Consider the following 19,242-nt stretch of genomic DNA (forward strand, 5'->3'; position numbering starts at 1 on the left):
AGAAAATTCTACATGCTTAAGTAATAACATTTTTTCATCATAGTAAATTCATTACTCAGATCAGTTCAGTTCTGTTAAAGAAACATTTGTGCATTGACACTGACTGAAATATGCCATATTTGGTGTGAATTAGTAAGAAAAGTTAATGCATGAAGAACAAGAAATACATTGTTTAAATGTGCAGAGAGTATTTGTAATTTTGGCTTATCCCTTAAGTATTATGTCTTGATTCCAGTAATGGTCAGCAGCTTTCAGTATTGTTTACTTCTTTATACAGATTCCCTCTGGCTGTGTCACGTGTTCCAAATGATGTTGGCTCTTCCGAACCGATAAACATATATAATTGTTCTGATTTTGATTATCCAGACTACATATTTTATTTTATGCATAAAGATTTTAAGTGGAAACATTTGCTAGACACAAATATACCTGTCTGCCATTGAATGTAATTTGTATGTAGCAGATATTTAAAAACTTAATTCTTACAAAAATTTGGATCCATTGATTCATTCTGATTTTGTCAAATGGATATATGTTAGTAGTTTTATCTAAGGCTGTAGTCAAGCCAGGGCAGCACCCTGGTGTTTTTTGAGTGCCAATGCATTATCCTTACACTTTCTTTGAGACAATGATTTGAAACATGAAATTCTTATAGCATGTTTAATTTCCAACCTCTGAGGTGGATGCTTCAGCTTTCTTTCAGTATGTTCAGTTTGTCAGCCACCTGTCATTCATTTCTGCAGCAATTTGTATTTTGTATTTTTAATTATTATTATGTGAAATTATTTTTTATAAAACAGTTATGCTGTCAAATTAAACCATACTTTAGTTGCATTCACATCACTAATTTTTCATTAATGATAAATTAGTAATATGAATATTATTTTGTTAAAAAAATGTCCAGGACCTTTATGGGTTTCTCTAGATATAAGGCTCTTGAAGTAAGGCTGGTAACATTCAAATCCTTTACAAAGAAGCTGTTTCATTTGCAGATTTGTGATGTTCCAGTGTAATCAAACTTGTCTTGGAGTGGGCACTAATATGATTCATTGCAATGTGTGGTATCAGAAATTGAAATAAATCGACAACCAATTCTTTTGAATTGTTGGACTTCGTTTCTGGCACTGTGTTCTAGAAATTCACTGTTGAGAGAGGTCTGTGCATCATCTGTAGACCTCTATCCTCCTGGAGAGTTCTATTATTGCAGCACAGAAGAATTGTCCTGTTAGCATCTTATTAGGAATCATTAAACTACCATTGATCACATAAACCATGAACATATTTACCAGATTATCAAATCAGGTTTACAGCTTCAGCAGATCATTAGACCTGGCTTTAATTTAATGAAGCCATCTTTTTAGCTTATCTCTGTAATCTCCAGGTTCTTGTTCTTGAATTTCAAGGAATGTGTTCATTCTAATCTTGGGACAAGAAAAATGAATAGACTTTTCTAAATTGCAGTTTTGCAGCAGGTTTTTTATAAACTAAATACTCTCTGACAAGGACAAAACTAATTTTATCATTTTCCTGCTGTCTCTAATTGAGTTTTTGTACATCAGACCATGTATCGCATTCTGGAGAGATTTTCTGATTTCCTCTAAGAAAACTGACAACAGATTCCAGTCATTCAACAAACTTTTTTGCTGATAACCATCTCAGAAGACAGCAGAAAGGAATATCATTAGCTTTGTAGAAACAGCATACCAATAAAAATGTATACTAAATTTAATTTGTATTTTATCCTAAGAAATTAATACTATTTGAGAGTGTTTTGAAGCATTGATACACAGAGAAAATTAAGCAAACATCTAGGTTTTCTCATCAGAAATCATGACAGAACCTTGTCTCTCAAATTAAAGGAAGAAAATAGACCTAAGAAGTGTGAATTCATATGACTCTGGAAAAAATTGTATATTGAAGAACTTGATAACTTCTACTGCTCTGCAAATATTAGAATGAACACAGCAAGGAGGGTGAGATGGGCAGGACATGTAATACATATGGGAGAGAAAAGGACTTCATACATGGTTTTGTAGAAAAATGTGATGGAAAGAGACCACTGGGGAGACCTAGATATATATGGGAGGTAATATCAAAATTGATCTTGAAGAAATAGACAGAAGGAATGGAGTGGATTCATATGGCTCACATAAACATAGTAATGAACCATCAGACTGCATAAAATATTGGGAATTTCTTGAGTGGCCAAGTATCTATTAGCTTCTCAATAAGGATTCAGCTGTATGGGGTCGGTTAGTTCTGAAAAAGTGTTATCACATTTACCAAATACTATATCCATGAATATGCAATGTCATATTTTCAGATAATTTTACTACTTACATTGGTGTAATTACCTGTGGGAAACCCCACACACTAACCCGCAGCTTCGTCTGTCTAACAGAGCATTCAACTTCTGCTCAAGCTAAGTCAATGTCACATCAAAGTCAAAGTCATGTTGCGAATGACAGTCAGTCAGTCCGACTGTCTTGGTGTCAAGCCCCAGCTAGGGCTCATGACCAGATATTGCTTTTCTATTCTATTCTATCTATTTTTAGCACCTGTTAGCACCTGCTCACGCTGGTTCATCGCTCACGGATTTCTTCTTTTTTCTTCTACCCTGAAGATTGAGGCGATACATTCCTCCAAAACGTCAGTTAACATAATATCTACATGGCGCCAAATCCCAGAAGACATGCTTTCTTCATAGTCGCCGCCATGAAACCCTCAAATCTTAGGCCCCCCATACACACAGTTTGGCCTTGTGATCGACCTTACAGGCAAAACTGTGACAGTTTGGCCTCTCCCTTTCCTTCCCCATACACGCACAGATAAACCGCAAGGCCACATGCAGTCTTCCATTTAAGGCCCCCCATACACACACAGTTTGGCCTTCCAATCGACCTTACAGGCAAAACTGTGACTGTTTGGCCTCTCCCTTTCCTTCCCCATACACACGCAGATAAACTGGCAGGCTTCATGCCACAGTCAAGTCTTCCAGCCTATGTTGCCGAGTGCAGTGCAGTCTTGTTTATTTGTTAAAACATGTCTACAGTTGATGAACTGTTTGATATGCAGCTATCGCGTGTGTATTGCAAAAAGAAAAAAAGAAACGCAGACACAAGTTATGGACCAAACAGTGGTTAGAAAGAAGAAATCATTTCACTCAGATGGATTTGCTTCAAGAACTTAATGTCTTCCAAAAGACTGGAGCAACTACCTGCGTATGGATGAAAGTACTTACCTGGAACTGTTAAGTATTGTTTCACCATACATAAAAAAGAAGATACAAACATGAGAAAAGCGATCACACCCAATGAAAGATTGACAGCAACGCTTCGCTATCTAGCTACTGGAAGAACCCTTGAAGACCTGAAATTTTCTACTCATATCTTTCCTCAAGTATTGGGAAGAGTGATTCCTGAGACCTGTGAAGCAATCTACAATGTACTGAGGAAGTATTGCAACGTAAGTAAGTGAAACAAGTTCCTTTAAACATTTTTAATTTTACTACATAGTATATGAAAAGTGAGGGTAACATTATAAATACAGGAAGATAAATAAACTGTCATGGTATGCACATTAAAAAAGTCTCTCATACCCAACAGTTACTATAGCCCAGGCAGGAGTTAAAGAATTAAAGTAATATTGACCCGCCTCTCTAGTAGTGACCCATGCAATCATCGTGGCTAGAACCCGAAGAGATATTTGACTAAGGGCCAAGAGTATAGTATGCTCCAGTACCGGTATTGATTGAAGAGTATCTAGAAAGCGATCCAAGCTCTGATTCAAAAAGGGCGTCATTTATTAATTTCTCTGCATAAAACCTTTGTTCATTATTTCCTAATGCTCGTAATTTGGCAGCGACATATTTTGCAAATAAATCAAATTTGTCCTCATTTTTCACTTGAGCCAGTCAATCACCCACTGCCACAAGTATCTGATCATTAGCAGACAGATTCTTTTTACGTTTGAATGAATAGCCATAGGAAGAGATGGGACCAGTGCTGATGTTTAGTTCTGCATTTTGATTTGAAACAGAGGAGTGCGCTGAAATGCCTGGAGAGACTGACTTTTGTGTAATTTCTTGTCCTGTTTCTTCTAAGTCCTGTAAACAACAAAACACAAAAATAACAAGCATGTTAATCTCCCTCTCTGTGTGTATGTGTCTCTCTCTTCCTCTCAGTGCCTTCTGTCATCTGTTTACAGTGCCCTACATCACAAGGGGAGTGGAAGAAAGTTGCTAAGGAGTTTGAAGATCGGTGGCAGTTTCCCAACTGCATAGGAGCCATGGATGGTAAAAACATGTGGCTATCACGCCTCCTCCAGGGGCTGGATCATTCTTCTTTAACTATAAAAATTTCCACAGCCAGGTTTTATTTGGGGTTGCAAACGCCAATTATGAGTTACTATATTTCAGTCTTGGATCAAATGGTTGTGTCCGATGGTGGAGTTTTTCAAAGCACAGACTTCTACAGGAAACTCAAAAGTGGGAGTTTGAATGTGCCAAAGAAACAATTGTTGATGGGAGAAATATGCCTTTTGTTCTTGTAGCAGATGATGCCTTTCCACTGAGGAAAGACATCATGAAGCCTTTCAGCCGTAAAGTAAACACACCAGCCCGTAAGATATTCAACTACCTTTTGTCTAGAGTTCGGCGAATGATTGAAAGTGTTTTGGGTACCATTGTGGAGACATTTTCGGTATTACAGAAACCCATCTCTATCATAGATTTGACTACCGTCTGCCATATTGTTATGGCGTGTTGTGCCCTGCAAATTTTTTGCGCAGCAAGATTCAGAATCAGTACACACCATTGGAGTGTTTGGATGATGAGGATTTTGAAACTGGGAATGTTACGCCCGGTTATCGCTGCAGTCAATTTATGGATCTGGAAAGACGACAGCAGTATTTTCCTACCCAAGATGCGAAACTTGTAGGAGAGTTGTTTTTGGAGTATTTCAACAACGAGGGAAATGTTCCATGGCAAGATAAGTTCTGTTTTTAAAAACAGTACATCCAGGCAGAAGGCTCTGATTCCGGACACATGCACAGAATTATTTAGTGTTCAGCATTGTAATCTATGATTGTTAACATGCAATAAAACTTTGATTTTTAATTACACCACTTACCTCCGTATCACTAACAAGACTTGAAAACCCGTTCAAGGCCTCTTCTTGGTCTACCAGGAACAACAAATTTTTGTAGTACCACAATTTCAGGACATAAAGGTCTTCGCTACTCATTCCAGATTTCTTAGCCATCAATACTTTCTTCTGTTCCTTCCTGAAACTGCTTCGTAGATTGTTGATCTTTTTTAGCACAGTTTCCTTGTTAGCTTTGGGTTCAATTGTTTTCATTTTTTCCATCAGTGCTAAATAAGCATTCTCTTTCATCTTACAGTTCTGGTATTCTTTGCTCTTCACCTTCCAAATGCAAGGATGGCCACGAAATTCTTCGGTAAACTCCACTAAAAAGTCCTCCGACCATGTCGCCATAGCACAAAGTTTCAATATACCACGAGAAATGACCACAACGCGAAACAGTACGGAAGAACACGAGACAGCAGGAGCAACTGAGCGATTGGCCTGCCGGTATCGTCACACACGTACGTTCCGCCTGTCACGTGCTACATCCTGCAGGCAGAACTGACGGGTTTCCTACAGGCCAACAGTCCAAACGATTGGCCGGCTGGCCGCACCACACACGTCAGTTTTGCCTTTCAGTCTTCAACTGTGCAAGCCGAACGGGAGGTCAAATTGTGTGTGTATGGGGGGCCTAAATATCGCTGTTGTGGGTCCTCCTGCGGTAGTATTTTTTAACTGCCCATTTAAATTTTGCTCTAAATTATATTATGTATCATAACTTTTGAACTATATAAGATATAATTATGAATTTTTCACTGAAATCATCTTAAAAGTTGGTTCTATAATCTTACCTTATAATATGAGCGCCTTGTATCTGAGCGATGGAAGCAAGTTGATTGGAATTTGAGTTTCGTATTGAATTTCTTGAAACATCCATCTAAACACAACCCTGCCTCACATTCACTACACCAGTAAATAGATTCTTTCCTTTTACCATGTTTTGCGCACACCACACATATTTTTTTAGGCTTTGCCCTTTTCCTTTGGCTGGAATACGCTCCAGGAAATGTCGTTCTGTGAGTCTTTTACGCGGCGGCTCAACAGACGGACGGCCGTATACAGGACGAAGAACACCAGAACCGTGTTTTTCCACGAGGCCTTTTGCTAGTGAAAGTCTGAACATTAGTGCGTCCATGTTTTTGTTATTCGGGAGACACCGATATATGACCATTGCGTTATGTATTGCTACATTGAGTAGCCTCTTGAATAACTTCTGAAACCACTTAGTACTCTTCTTTCGTTCAAGCAAGTACGGCTGTAGCATTTGATCCTTCAGATCCACTCCTAGCATGTTTCTGTTGTAATCACAAACAACCAGGCTTTGTTTCTTGTTTGTCTGCTTTATTCACAACCACACGTATATCACCTTTGTGGTATGTTGATATCATAATCACTTGGCCATGTGAGGTCACGCGTTCTATTTAGACTGACTGGCAGAGCTGCAGTATCTTGAATGTTATGGTTACACGAAGAGAGAGCGTATTTTTTCACAACAGCCCAGTGCAATCGTCATCATGCTGGCGTGTTTCGTTCCATATTTATGGGCCTTCGAAATTTGGTTTACAGCTTGGCGTACGGTGTACGGCAAACCGCAGGTCGGGTCATTTAAATACCAGCGTACCGTATACGGCAAACCACGCTGAAGGGCTTGTTTAGCATTGTAATCTATAATTGTTAACATGCAATAAAAGTTTGATTTTTAATTACATCACTTACCTCCGTATCACTAACAAGACTTGAAAACCCGTCCAAGGCCTCTTCTTGGTCTAACGGGAACAACAAATCTTTGTAGTACCACAATTTCGGGACATAGAGGTCTTCGCTGCTCATTCCAGATTTCTTAGCCATCAATACTTTCTTCCGTTCCTTCCTGAAACTGCTTCGTAGATTGTTGATCTTCTTCAACACAGTTTCCTTGTTAGCTTGTGGGTCGACTGTTTTCATTTTTTCTGTCAGTGCTAAATAAGCATTCTCTTTCATCTCCCGGTTGTGGTATTCTTTGCTCTTCACCTTCCAAATGCAAGGATGACCATGAAATTGTTCAATAAACTCGACTAAAAAGTCCTTCGACCATGTCGCCATAGCACAAAGTTTTAAAATACCCCGAAAAATGACCACAACGCGAAACAGTAGTGATGAACACGAGACAGCAGCAGCAACTGAGCGATTGGCCTACCGGTATCGTCTCACACGTACGTTCCGCCTGTCACGTGCTACGTCCTGCAGGTAGAACTGACAGGATTCCTACAGGCCAACAGTCCAAACGATTGGCCGGGCGGCCGCACCACACACGTCAGTTTTGCCTTTCAGTCTTCAACTGTGCAGGCCGAACTGGTGGCCAAACTGTTAGTGTATGGGGGGGTGCTTAGTTTTAGATCTTAGTTCCCTATCCCACTGCCAGATCGCAGTACCAACTTATGATTGTCGTGTAGACAAGTTGCACACATCTTCTACAAAAAAAAATTAATAAAAAAAAACTTTACTCTTGTTGAAGATTTGTGCAACTTGTCTACACAACAAACAATCATTATTAATTATGTGTTCGCTCAATTGGTGTATGACAGCTATAGGTTACACAGAAAGCTTTTCATCAGAAGACTTTCCCAGGCAAGGACGTATGCTAGACGTTAGAGTGTGAATCTTGAAACTCTCAAGCCTTTCTTCAACATTGCTTTTACTGTAATATTTTCAGACTACTTTCTCCGAGAAGTTCCCACATAGTTTCCAGCCAACTTATTACACTTGGAATCATTTGTAAATCAAAGAATTGTTTCTGCTGCCAGCAATAAATTGCTTGCCCTCCGAATCTATGCCGTGGCTCGTGCAGACAGTGTTTCCTCCATAGCATGCACAGTGTGGATTTGAAAACTGTGATGTGGGAGGTACCACATCGGTATTTGCTAACGAAAGATTAAATATGTTTCCAGAAAAAGACTAATGCATACCGTGTGCCACTCGGGCACAGTAGAGTATACATTGGTTCGTTCTGCGGTGTTTGTAAGCACAGCCAGCCATATGTCTCATCTGTGGAGCATTTTAACCCTGACCCCCGTTGCCAGGTGCCACCCGCTGCTGTTTCATAAACAGAAGAAGAACGCACTAAGAAATGGCGTTGTCGATAGGTAAGGTGTACGTGTTTCCTGTTTTTATATGCTGTAGCGTAGGAATAAATTATACTATCATTTTTATACCACCATAGAATGATACAGACCTAAATTCCATTAAGGTAAGAGGTACATATAGAGTAGGTTGATAATCCTTAGAGAGAACAATAAATGAGGTTAGGTACTGGTAACAAATGGCAATACACGTGTTGACGTTCTTGCCAGAGTACGGGTGTATTACTGTCGTAGTAAATTTCCATACTCTGGGGTATGTCATGCTTTGTAGAGATCGTGCGTGTTAAGCTATAACAATAATGTGTTTTCAACAGTATATTCACTGTAGTAAGACAATGGTCGTTACAATCAGTCTTGAAAGTAACCGTGTTGTGCTGGTATTTCTTAGGCTTGTTAAAATAAGATATTAAAGTTTGTATATTTTATAGTAAATGTAGCATGAATAATCCCAGTAATTAATGTGAATTGCATATGTCATCACATGTAATATGTTGCATTGCCCCATATATCACCAGCAAAAAACATTTTGTAAAAGAACGGTTTGTAAGCGAAACGAGTGATGATACTAGCAATGTTATTCATTGTTTGTCAGAATTGTTGAGAAGACTTGATCAAGAAGAGGAACCGTTACCTAAACGACTTCGATTGGCATTGGCAGCATTTAAATCAAATTATTTGCCAGTTCAACGGAAAGAGGAGCTCATTTTGAAGTGGTTGTGTGATTACGGGGAAAGGAATCAAAATTCAGAGGATGTTTGGTCTGTGCTTAAGGCCTGCTTAAACAGCAGTCACATGAAGAAACTGAGCAGTGCTAACATCAGACCGCCTGTCAAATGTTCCCTTTCTCAGGTTAGCTCTAAAATACATTTGGTCAAAGGTTCGCATCACATGGACCCAGTTCTGTTATGTGCGTAACACACTTATGACCACATATCAGTTTCTCTCAGTTTATAGTACAGATTGATTGGACAGTGGGGTGCCATGTCAGCCATCAGCTGAAGCTACTAAGTGGATTTTGATGAAACTTAGTATTCAGTAAACAAATATACTTTTGGTTTGTTTTGGTCTTGTATAACACTTTACCTAATGCTCAAATCATAATTCATGAATTTTCTCAAAATAACTTATTTTATAAGAAATTACATAATGAAAAAGTATGTATTTTACGATAAAATGCAGGTCTCATTGAGATCTAGGACTTTTACGTGAAATATATTTTGACATGATTGATATTTAAAGAACTGAAAAATTATTTCAGACTACCCAGTGTGATGTTTTTAGTGAAATTAGCTTTGCAGTAATAGAATTGCATATGCAGTAAATGAATGTGGAGGTCATTTAGGCCACATAAGAAGGAACATTTTTGGAAAATATGAATTCTCAGAATAGACTTACTTCTTTTGTTGTGTGCTGTTTACCTTGACATCGCTGTAAGTATAACATCTTAAATTCTGGGGATTCTTAATTCAGTCTCTGCATTCTAAGGAGAGTCTTGTGAGACAATCTGAACACATGTTTGAGAGTATCACTTTGTAAGGTCCATATTATTATGAGGCATCCTGCTATATACTGGTGATCTGAAGAGTCATGTAAATATTTCCACTTATTTGGCAAGAAATTGTGTAGTATGTGTAATTTGTCATTGACTGTACAGGTCTCAGAAAAATTCTTAAAAATAGCAAAGTTACCAACTTGGATATCGCAGGCTAAGGCATGTGATATGGTTTACTATAGCCAGCAATATTCAAGGTGCAACTGTAAATGTTATGTAATTTCATTGTAACTTGCATTGTTTCCAGATTCTGTGTGAACTTCTGAAATCAGAGAGTACATTCAAGAATTCAGAGTTTACCATTCTAGAATGTGCAGTTTGTGTGCTAGAGAACACAAGCTTTCAGCACTACTTCAAGCAGCAGCTGGAACAGTTTTTTGAATTCATCAGTGTTGTTTTAAATGTTGCCATTAACGGAGAGAATGTTGACTTTTGTGTGAGAATATTGCAATCCATCTGTGTTCTTAACAAACAAGTCTTTCAAAAGGAAGTGTTTTCTGTTTTGTTCATTCAGAAAGCATTACAACCTGCAATTAAATTTCTTGAGATCATACCCAGTCAACATGTGGCAGATTCAACTGCAAGTCACCTCAAATTTGAGATATTCAAATGTATGCAGCAAGTTCTATTTCCTAAGACACGTTCTAAAGAAATATCTCTGGTGTTCGTGTCCCTTTTTTCAGAAGAAAGTGGCCATCGGAGTGTTATTCTTGAAGCCCTTTTTGAGTGTGTTTCATCTGCAGTAGTTAACAGCCCATCAGATTCAACTGTTCACTTATTTTCTTCTGTATTTCAAGCATTTGTGTCTAGTTTCAAAAGTGATGCAAAATCTGTTCACAAGATGTTTATAACTCTGTGTTATTTTGTTGGATTTAAACCTAAAATTAAATTAAGTTCATGTGGTGGATATAAATCTGTACTGAAATACAAGAAGTTTAAGACATCATTTCCAGAATGTCATATCCAAAAAGTTCTGGAAATAAATGACATATCAATGAAAGTAATAAGAAATCTTCTTGGTGTCTTGTCAGATACAAATGTCGTGAATGGCAACAGTGATGAAGTACCATTTGAAGAGTGGTTGCAGGCATTAATATCAGCTGCAATTTCTTCCACGTCAAAAGACTCCATTTCTTTAGCTTTACTGGAAGTTTTGTGTGCATTCGTACGTTTAAGACCGCTAATCATTGAACCGAAAGTAAGTGAGATTTTGGAACATGTAATGTTAGCAAAGAAAGAAACTGAAGAAATAAGAGTAGCATATACCACTTTCTTCTGTGATGTTTTGAAGATGTTTGTGAAACTTAGTCGGCTGCAGAAATTTGTAGCAAAGCTGTTAAATCTCAGAATAACACTCAGTTCAAGGGAGGCTGAAAAGGTACCGACACTCAGAGATATATTGCCGATAGAGTTCTGTACTGAGTTCCAAACTGCCATAACCTTGTTGTCTGGTGGTCAGACAGTTGAACTAATGAGAACCCTGTTGTTCCATCTGAACCAGGACTGTGTGGTAGTGCTTGAGAAACAGCAGGGTAAGTAGCTCATGAGTGGGAAAATTAGGAATCGGCAACAATTTTTAGAGATAAGTTTCATTCGGTTATTGCAAGGACAGCCTTCTAATAAGCGTCTTATTACATTAATAGTTGTAAACGTCTTTTGAAGGTCATTTAAATAGACATTAGGGAAGCACTCTTTGATAGTAACTTTGGCAAAAATAGCTTCAGTTGTAGTATCCTGTAGGTAATGGACATAAAATAGCTTTCACTTGATAAAGAAAAAACTGGGCAAACTCTTTACAAGAAATGGTAGAGTGAATTTACCGACTACACAAAACGTTTTTTATTATCACTACATGTTTCAACCTCAAGAGGTCGTCCTCAGGTGTATGAACACAGCTGTATAATTACACGCGGTCACGTTCACTTTTCACTCATTCGACCCTGTATCTTATCCAGATTTATGCTCACTAATATATCGAGTTCTTTTTATAAAACACAGGTTAAAATTATTATTCTAATTTAATTGTTAAAAGTTAAAAGTTCGTGAATCGAAGTTCAATTCATGTCACTGCTTACACTTTCACTTGTTTTTACAGTCTCACTTTACTTACGCTCACAACTGTGTCTAGTTCTTTTTTAACTAGTTTAATTATTATTATTATTGGTTAAAAGTTCGTGAATTAAAGTTCAACTTATGTTATTGGTTGCACTTTCATTTGTTTGTGAGATCTCGCTGTTCTTCCGCGTTCTCTGATGCTGCTGGATCTGTTATGATCGTTGTCGTGATGGGTACTTTACAAGAACTTATGTGCTTGTTTACCCCTTGTCTCTAAGGTCCTCTAAAAACCTTTTGTTTCCTTCATGACAGATACCCATTCCTCTCTGATCTTGCATCCATCCATATATTGTAGAGTTCTATCTTCTGGGATATAATGATGCGTAGTCCAGTGAAAGTCATCCAACATTCTGGATGAACAGATCACCTCCATCTTCAGGGTAGAAGAGTAAGCAAAGCAAGAAGATAGAACTCTTCATGTTCACTGCGGTGAGAACCTGAGATCCTGCATATGTCTGTTGTTTTATGAGATGATGATATTGGCCCTGCATCCAACTTCCAATTTAAAAGACCAGGATTATTTTTATTTGGCTCATACCCTTCAGTCTGTCTAGCATGGCTGACCGCACCAGGAACTTATGCACCTGCTAGCATAGCTCACCAGGGGATGACATAAACCTCCCCCTTGTAAAGATAGTAGTGGAAGGGGAGGCTTTAAAACAACTGGATTACTGACTTCTGTCATCTGAAGTTAACATGTTAGGTGTCGGTTGAACTTTGTATTCATTGCATTGAATGGGTCCCTATTTTCTCAGCTTTCCCTTTTTTCAACTTCTGTTCATTAAACTGATTTCTCTTTCTGTTTCATGCTTTGTACAGGTTATATGTTTAAAATTCTTCACCACCACATCCAGAATCATGGTGGACCCTCAATGTAACACGGATTTTGGAGATAGCTTCAGTACCCATGTAGTAAGCTACCTGTGTTATGTGTGAAATTGACATTTACAGTATGTAATCATATGGAGAGAGATGATCACAACTGCAGTATGTCAGAATCTGCAGTAGATCAAAGGTGCACTGTACTTAGGGGCTTTCTAGAAGTAAAATTGATTGGAGCATGAGGCTTACTGCCCACCTGTATCTAATCCTGAGGTTAGGAATGCATGGAGCTTTACCTTCATACCTATTATGCCATCCTGATGTGATGCTTAGTTACCTCTATTCATAAAAGCCTCACAACTGTGTTTCTTAATCTGAAAACTATGTAACTTGAATTGGTTTTGATATTTGTAATTTTCAGTTGGCCCAATCCTTCCAGCTGCACTATGGCCCTGGGGTTGACTAAGCCTGTACCAGGGATCTTCCTCGGGGCTAAAGGGTGGCCGGCACATAAGGCTGACAAACTTAGCACCTTCTGTGAGCTGATTGTCTAGAAAATGTGAGAGCCTCGATGTCTCACAACCCTATGGATCTTCACGGCCTGTTACAGGGATAGCTTTACATTTTATGTTTTTTTGTGTCACCACCTCAAATTAGTGCCAAGGTCAAGAAAACGTGGGTCTACATCCACTCCCCCATATGTCTTCATGGCTTTGTGTTTAATTAGTTAAGCACAAGGACAACTTTACCTTTACCTTACACCCCCAAGCAAAGAATAAGTAACAGGAATTGAGGTGATTACATAATGAGAAGCCTCAGAACTTATGCTCTTTCATGCTAAATGATGCAGTTGAGCAAATAGCACTCTGCTGTATGGTAGGTACCAGGTTGAAATTTTAGCACAGAGACCAGCTATCCTGAATGAGGTGTTTTGTAGTTTTCCTCAATCCATGCAGGCAGATGCTGGGATAGTACTTCAGATTGGCCATATTCACTTCCTTTTATATCCTTTCTAATTTGTTGTTCTGTTATTTGATGCTATATAATCTGAACTCACAGAAGGGGTGAGAAATTGTTCTCAGTAGCATACAGACTGGCTCTGGGGCCCTGTCCCCAGAGGTAAAGTGGCAGGGAGCATGAAGCTGGCCCCTTGCCTCTGTCAAAATCATGTGCCAATTTCAAGGATGGTGGAGCTCTACCTTGACTTCCCATATGCCTTCATGGCATATTGCTTAATTACATAATTAAGTGTATGGATGGCTTTACCTTTTCTGTAATCTATTGAGCTCTACCTTCACTTCCCATATGCCTTCATGGCATATTGCTTAATTACATAATTAAGTGTATGGATGGCTTTACCTTTTCTGTAATCTATTGACACTGCCATGAAATAAACAATAAATGGAAAATATGCTCTTTATCTAATATTGTAAGGGTGATGAAAGTGAGAAGTGCACATAGAACTGATTGGGAAACCTCTAAGGAAGAAGAAGCTGACTGGGAAATGTAAGAGTAAGTGGAAGGGTAGTGGATTATGGTGGATTAATGTGAAGGTATGAGGGGAATTCGCATGCCTCAGGATAAGTTCCAGTGGTGGACTTTTGTGAACGCAGTGATGAACCTTCAGTTTCTCAGAAGCAGGGAGTTGTTTCTCCTGCTGAGTACATATAAACATTTCAAAAAAGACCCTGTGCCATGGAAGTAGTTACCCAGTGGAAAGATTACACTGTTGTAAATCCATAAACATATATGCAGAAGTTGTGACAATGATTTCAGGTGACTGTACCCTTCTGTTCCTGCAAATTATCAGTAAACTCATGTGCCATTTTCTTCGCGGAACTCGAGTGGCTGATCATTCTGTACCATCTCAGATAGTTTTGAAGTTCAGCAGCATGATGACAGAGTTGCAGGACTTGCTTGGAAAGCTGGGACAGGCACTACTGCATAGGGAACATGTAAGGAAATGAGTAACTTTATTTGTTTTGGATGAGGGCTCAAACAGACCAATTGAATCCATCCCTGTTATATGTTTTATGGAAATCTTAAAATTGTTTTCAAGTGTATTTTATTTACTGTGGCAGAATTGCCTGCTGATGGTGGCATTTCTTCAGCTGTGCTATAACTGGGGAGAAATGAAAGTACTGCTGATACACTACAGTGTCAAGTATGAATCTGCTGCTGACCTGCAGTTGGCAGCATTGCAAGAGGACATCAGTGCTACCAACCTCTCTTACTTACACCCATATTTGAATAGCGAATTATGGAACCTTGTTGCACAGAGAATTGACAACTTCGGTGAAGCTGACTGCAAGGAGTTGTTGGTATGATTTCTCACTACCTATTGTGATTGCTGTACGTTCACCCAGAGAATGGTTACTGTGAGTAAATTGTCATTTCATAGTGTCAGAAAGAGCAGCTTAAAAGTTGTTTCATTCTTTTATTAACACTTTTTTCAAACATATAAGTTTATAATGCTGAAATGAGAGGAAATATCATGGCTCACTGAGCTATTTGAACATTTCAAAATGCCATCTTCATTGTCTTTTCTTGATAATTCTGATGGACTTGATTAAGGTATAAAATCAGTTATCAGAATCACTGTCATTTAAAATTTTCACATGATTCTCCTCTGTTAACCTTTAACATACGGACTTTTAAATTGCCGGGAGCCCTCTGAGGCCGGTATTTAAATCACCCTGATTAATTAAATTTGCAAACCGTCAAAAAAAATCCATATTTTCTGTTCTATGCAACATAGAAGTAAAAACTAAAAACAACCTGAAAGACAATAAATTTTTCTACATGTACACAGAAGAGCAATTTTTACAAACGAAAATTAACTGTGATTATTTTGTCATGAATTGCAAAATATAATCTTTATTATATATGTTATGAAATTGCAAAGGACTTACCCATTGTTTTTTCTTCAGCCTTGAATCATGGTGATATTGTAAATATAATCACACTATATACAATAATATTTTGTTCAGACTGTATACGAGTTTGAACTGCGTCACTTCACAGTTTACGATAACTCTCACCCTGATGCGCGTCTGCCACGTCTCAAAGTAGCCAGAACACACAGAGCGCAACCCACGTCTCGAAACAGCCGACAGTAGTAGAGCGTGCTTCTGCGCTTCATATTCTGAGAACAAATATGTCTTTGTTTCCCTTTGGTTGACCAGTGTTGTGAATGTTTCACCTCAAGTCGACTCATTTGGGCCCCAGGTAACCTTGGGCTCCCCAAGAAACGCCACTGACCATAATATTCGGCTAGTGCGATTGAAGAATCATCTTGGGGGAGGGGGGTTTCTAGCAAAATCGAATAAATTATTTTGATTGACAAAGCGACACTCTCACCTGTTGGTAATATTCGCAAAATAGTAATGCAAAGTAATTATAATACTAGTCGAAAAGAGTGCCAGTCCGACACATAATGAAACTTGCAGTGGCGAAGATGACTTTTACTCACAAAGTAATACTGGCTCAGTGGGTTTATACTTCTTCGAAGATGCAAACTAAAAATGATATATAACGGAATATATGACAGTAACACTGACTTTCTAACTGATAAAGAAATATTAGACAATTCAACACTGACTTCCTGACTGATAATACGCCAATGAAAACCAATCCTTGAATGCGTCAGACTTCCTTGAAGGCTTTGCAAGCTCTCATTTCCAAGCACCGATAAATATTTCCTCATCAGTTCTCGAAACAAAGCTGGGCTATATTTGACTGACCAGGTCATAAACAGTCATATTTAAACGTAAATAGTATCGAAACCAGGACCGAGATAAAAAATTTCTCTGTTCAGAACTAAGGAATGAACCACTGACATGACCTCACGTAGGTTTGTGTAGGTTTGCAACCCAAGGTCAAACTGCCAGCACTCCCAAAGAGAGCATGTGTCCTGCGATGTGTACACACGTCATTTAGCCAGCTCCGGTTACCGCTTGTGACCTGTATACGTGACATTCAGACTTTAAAGGTTAATGCTCCTAAAGAGTCAGGATATCTCATGCAATAAGGTGCTACGGGCTGGGCAGCCAAGAAATCATTGGATGCCTAGCTTTTTCTTCTTCACAGTCTCCTGACCAGCTCTAGGTCCCAGCCAGCCACATATACAAGGTGTACCAAGGGTAAGAAATTTAAAATTAAATTCGCTTGATAGGGGGTGGAGTCCAACTGGGTCCACTCGGCACAGCAGCCACTGATTTACCTATAGTAGCCTGCCCCAGGTGATTATGATGATGGTGAATTTGGTGGAATGAAGAGGCAGGGGAAACCGAAGTACTCGGAGAAAACCTGCCCCAGTGCCACTTTTTCCACCACAAATCCCAGTTGACCAGACCCAGGATCGAACCCAGGCCACCGTGGTGAGAAGCCAGTGACTAACCGCTTGAGCTGTGGTGCAGCCCATTTCCCAGGGGTAAAGCAGCCAGACTAGAAACTGACCACACACTTGCATCTAATATTGCAGTTAAGAATATGTGGATCTACACCTCCACTGACCAACACATTTTCATGGCATGGTGCTTAATTAATTATCACAGGAACAACCTTACCTCTTAAATGCTCCTGAAGTATTTTTTTCTGCCATGACTGTATTTTGTGGAACTCAGAAACATAAATGACAAACTGTGCACTAGAGATACTTTGTGATGTCTTCAGCTGCTGCCATACCTCACATGTGAGCTCCTTCAATATCACTTAGATACATAACAAATATAAAGATAGAATAAGGGAAAATAAGGCTAAAACGTTCTAGGTGTTGGGTAATGCATAATGATATAAATGACACTTCAAGCATTCACAGTCATTTCACATTATCCAGAATGCTTCACTAATCTGATTTACAACAATGCTGGAAGTATTGAAACCTCATTTATAAACTAACCTAAGTCAATTTTGACATCAATCATGTTAAGGTACCATCCCGTTTTCATATCTGGGCACAAGAAGCTTCCTTGAGTCCTCATTAGGCTTCCATGTAATGGAAAATATTATGAGTTCCAGATATTTAATATTTGCCATGTGCATTCTTATGTTCTGTTAGGTGAAGCTTATCCTGCAGAAACTACAAGCTGTGGTCTTGTATGTGAATAATAATAAGACAAGACAAGACATTATGTTGTCTGCTGCAAGGCATTTGATGTCCCACATCAGGGAAGCTTGGCCTATTATACTAACAGGAGCAAATGCATTGCTGGTAACATCAGTCCTAAACCCAGAGCAGCTTGAGTGCTTCGCAAATCATGTTGTGCAAGAAATAGGTTGCAGCTCTGAGTCCTGTTCAGAAGGGTTGGATGCATTAAAGAAGCCAGGTGTGCAGGAAAACAGGTGGGTTTATTGGAATATATCAACAGATAACTCCTAGTTTATTGTACTGTGGGAACTGCCCACATTCAAGCAAATGTGACAACACAAGTATCATTGCTTAGCAACAGCAAGTAAACAGCTGTTGCTAGGCAAAGCCTACAACAATACAGACAGTGACACATTTTCTATATGGTCAACTTTTGGTTATATAAGAAGATACATTGAGTGCAAGGTTACGGACCTCCACCATGACCTTGCAAGTTGTAAGAGGTGACGAAAAGGGAAGTCTCAAATCTGACAGTAAAATATGGTCTCGAGTCCTAAGGGACTCAGACCCTAGAAAGACTGCACTGGCAAGGGCCAGCAGCACATACAAAAGGCAGACCCGTCATCTCGTCAGAGAAGGCGCACCACAAAAATAAGCCCATAACTGTTAAAGGTAATAAATATCTGGTCATGAGCCCCACATGGGGCTCAACACAAAGACTTACTGACTGACTGACCGTCAGTCGCAATGTGACTTGGACTTGGAAGTCTACACTTTTGAATAGGGAATATACTCTAATGAATGTTCTGAAGGCCTTGGCTTCGATCATTTCTATGTGCAGTCCCCATGTAACTCTCTTATCGAAGAGAAATAGGAATTATGATTAAATTTGTAAGTAGAAGTAAATACTGACAATGGACTTACTAACACAGACTATGACTGACAAATGACAGACCCGACCTCTTGTCAGAGAGGGTGCCCCAAATGAACAGGACAGTAACTTTCATATAAGAAAAAGAAAAAAAAAATCTGGTCATGAGCCCCAGCCAGGGCTCAACACGAAGGCAGACAGACTGACGGACCATCAGTCAGAATAATGACTTGGACTTGTAAGTTTACAGTTACAGTTCTACAATTCTAGTTCAGTGTTCAAGGAGTTCACTATTGTTATTTTTCTTCATTTCTTCAAACTCAAGTTCGTCTGTGTATACTGTGCAACTGCAATAAATGTTATAGAACAGTTCAACACGTGATTGTCTCTTCATATAATGACATCCCACAGTACATTTTCCAGAGAGAATTAAAGCTAATTTTGAGTTCATATAGGTTATGTTATATCATAGATATGTTGGAGATGACTATTATTCTACCACAATTTTTTGTAATTGCTTTTAATTTTCA

At 38.8% G+C, this 19,242-nt stretch overlaps 2 protein-coding genes across 3 annotated transcripts in view; one reads left to right on the forward strand and one right to left on the reverse strand.

Annotated features, from left to right (window-relative positions):
* Window positions 1-3,483: 3,483 nt before the first annotated feature.
* On the reverse strand, window positions 3,484-7,437 carry LOC111861295. Of its 2 annotated transcripts, none has more exons than XM_023845733.2 (2): window positions 6,861-7,437; window positions 3,484-4,105 (listed from the first exon to the last, which is right to left on the reverse strand). In XM_023845733.2, the coding sequence occupies exons 1-2, from the start codon at window positions 7,224-7,226 to the stop codon at window positions 3,914-3,916; spliced, it is 558 nt and encodes a 185-aa protein (XP_023701501.1). In that variant the 5' UTR covers window positions 7,227-7,437; the 3' UTR covers window positions 3,484-3,913. The 2 variants fall into 2 exon arrangements, with proteins under 2 accessions (XP_023701501.1, XP_023701502.1); XM_023845734.2 differs by lacking the exon at window positions 6,861-7,437 and adding an exon at window positions 5,130-5,703.
* A 741-nt stretch (window positions 7,438-8,178) lies between these two features.
* The window catches only part of LOC111861294, a 40,069-nt gene continuing 29,005 nt past the window's right edge, over window positions 8,179-19,242 (forward strand). The window contains exons 1-6 of the mRNA XM_023845730.2: window positions 8,179-8,266; window positions 8,856-9,112; window positions 10,063-11,347; window positions 14,529-14,707; window positions 14,834-15,073; window positions 17,812-18,095. Of these exons, the coding sequence (XP_023701498.1) occupies window positions 8,251-8,266; window positions 8,856-9,112; window positions 10,063-11,347; window positions 14,529-14,707; window positions 14,834-15,073; window positions 17,812-18,095 (2,261 nt within the window). The 5' untranslated portion in view covers window positions 8,179-8,250. The remainder of the gene's footprint in view (window positions 8,267-8,855; window positions 9,113-10,062; window positions 11,348-14,528; window positions 14,708-14,833; window positions 15,074-17,811; window positions 18,096-19,242) is intronic.

The sequence above is a fragment of the Cryptotermes secundus genome, unplaced genomic scaffold, assembly GCF_002891405.2.
Source record: "Cryptotermes secundus unplaced genomic scaffold, Csec_1.0 scaffold132, whole genome shotgun sequence".
Taxonomy (NCBI): domain Eukaryota; kingdom Metazoa; phylum Arthropoda; class Insecta; order Blattodea; family Kalotermitidae; genus Cryptotermes; species Cryptotermes secundus.

Bases quoted from the DNA above. Each gene is read 5' to 3' on its own strand.
- LOC111861295 (XM_023845733.2), bottom strand. From the start codon at position 7,226: ATGGCGACATGGTCGAAGGACTTTTTAGTCGAGTTTATTGAACAATTT. The intron at 4,106-6,860 runs GTAAGTGATGTA...TGTTGTTTACAG, and splicing joins GTCTTGTTAGTGATACGGAG to GACTTAGAAGAAACAGGACA.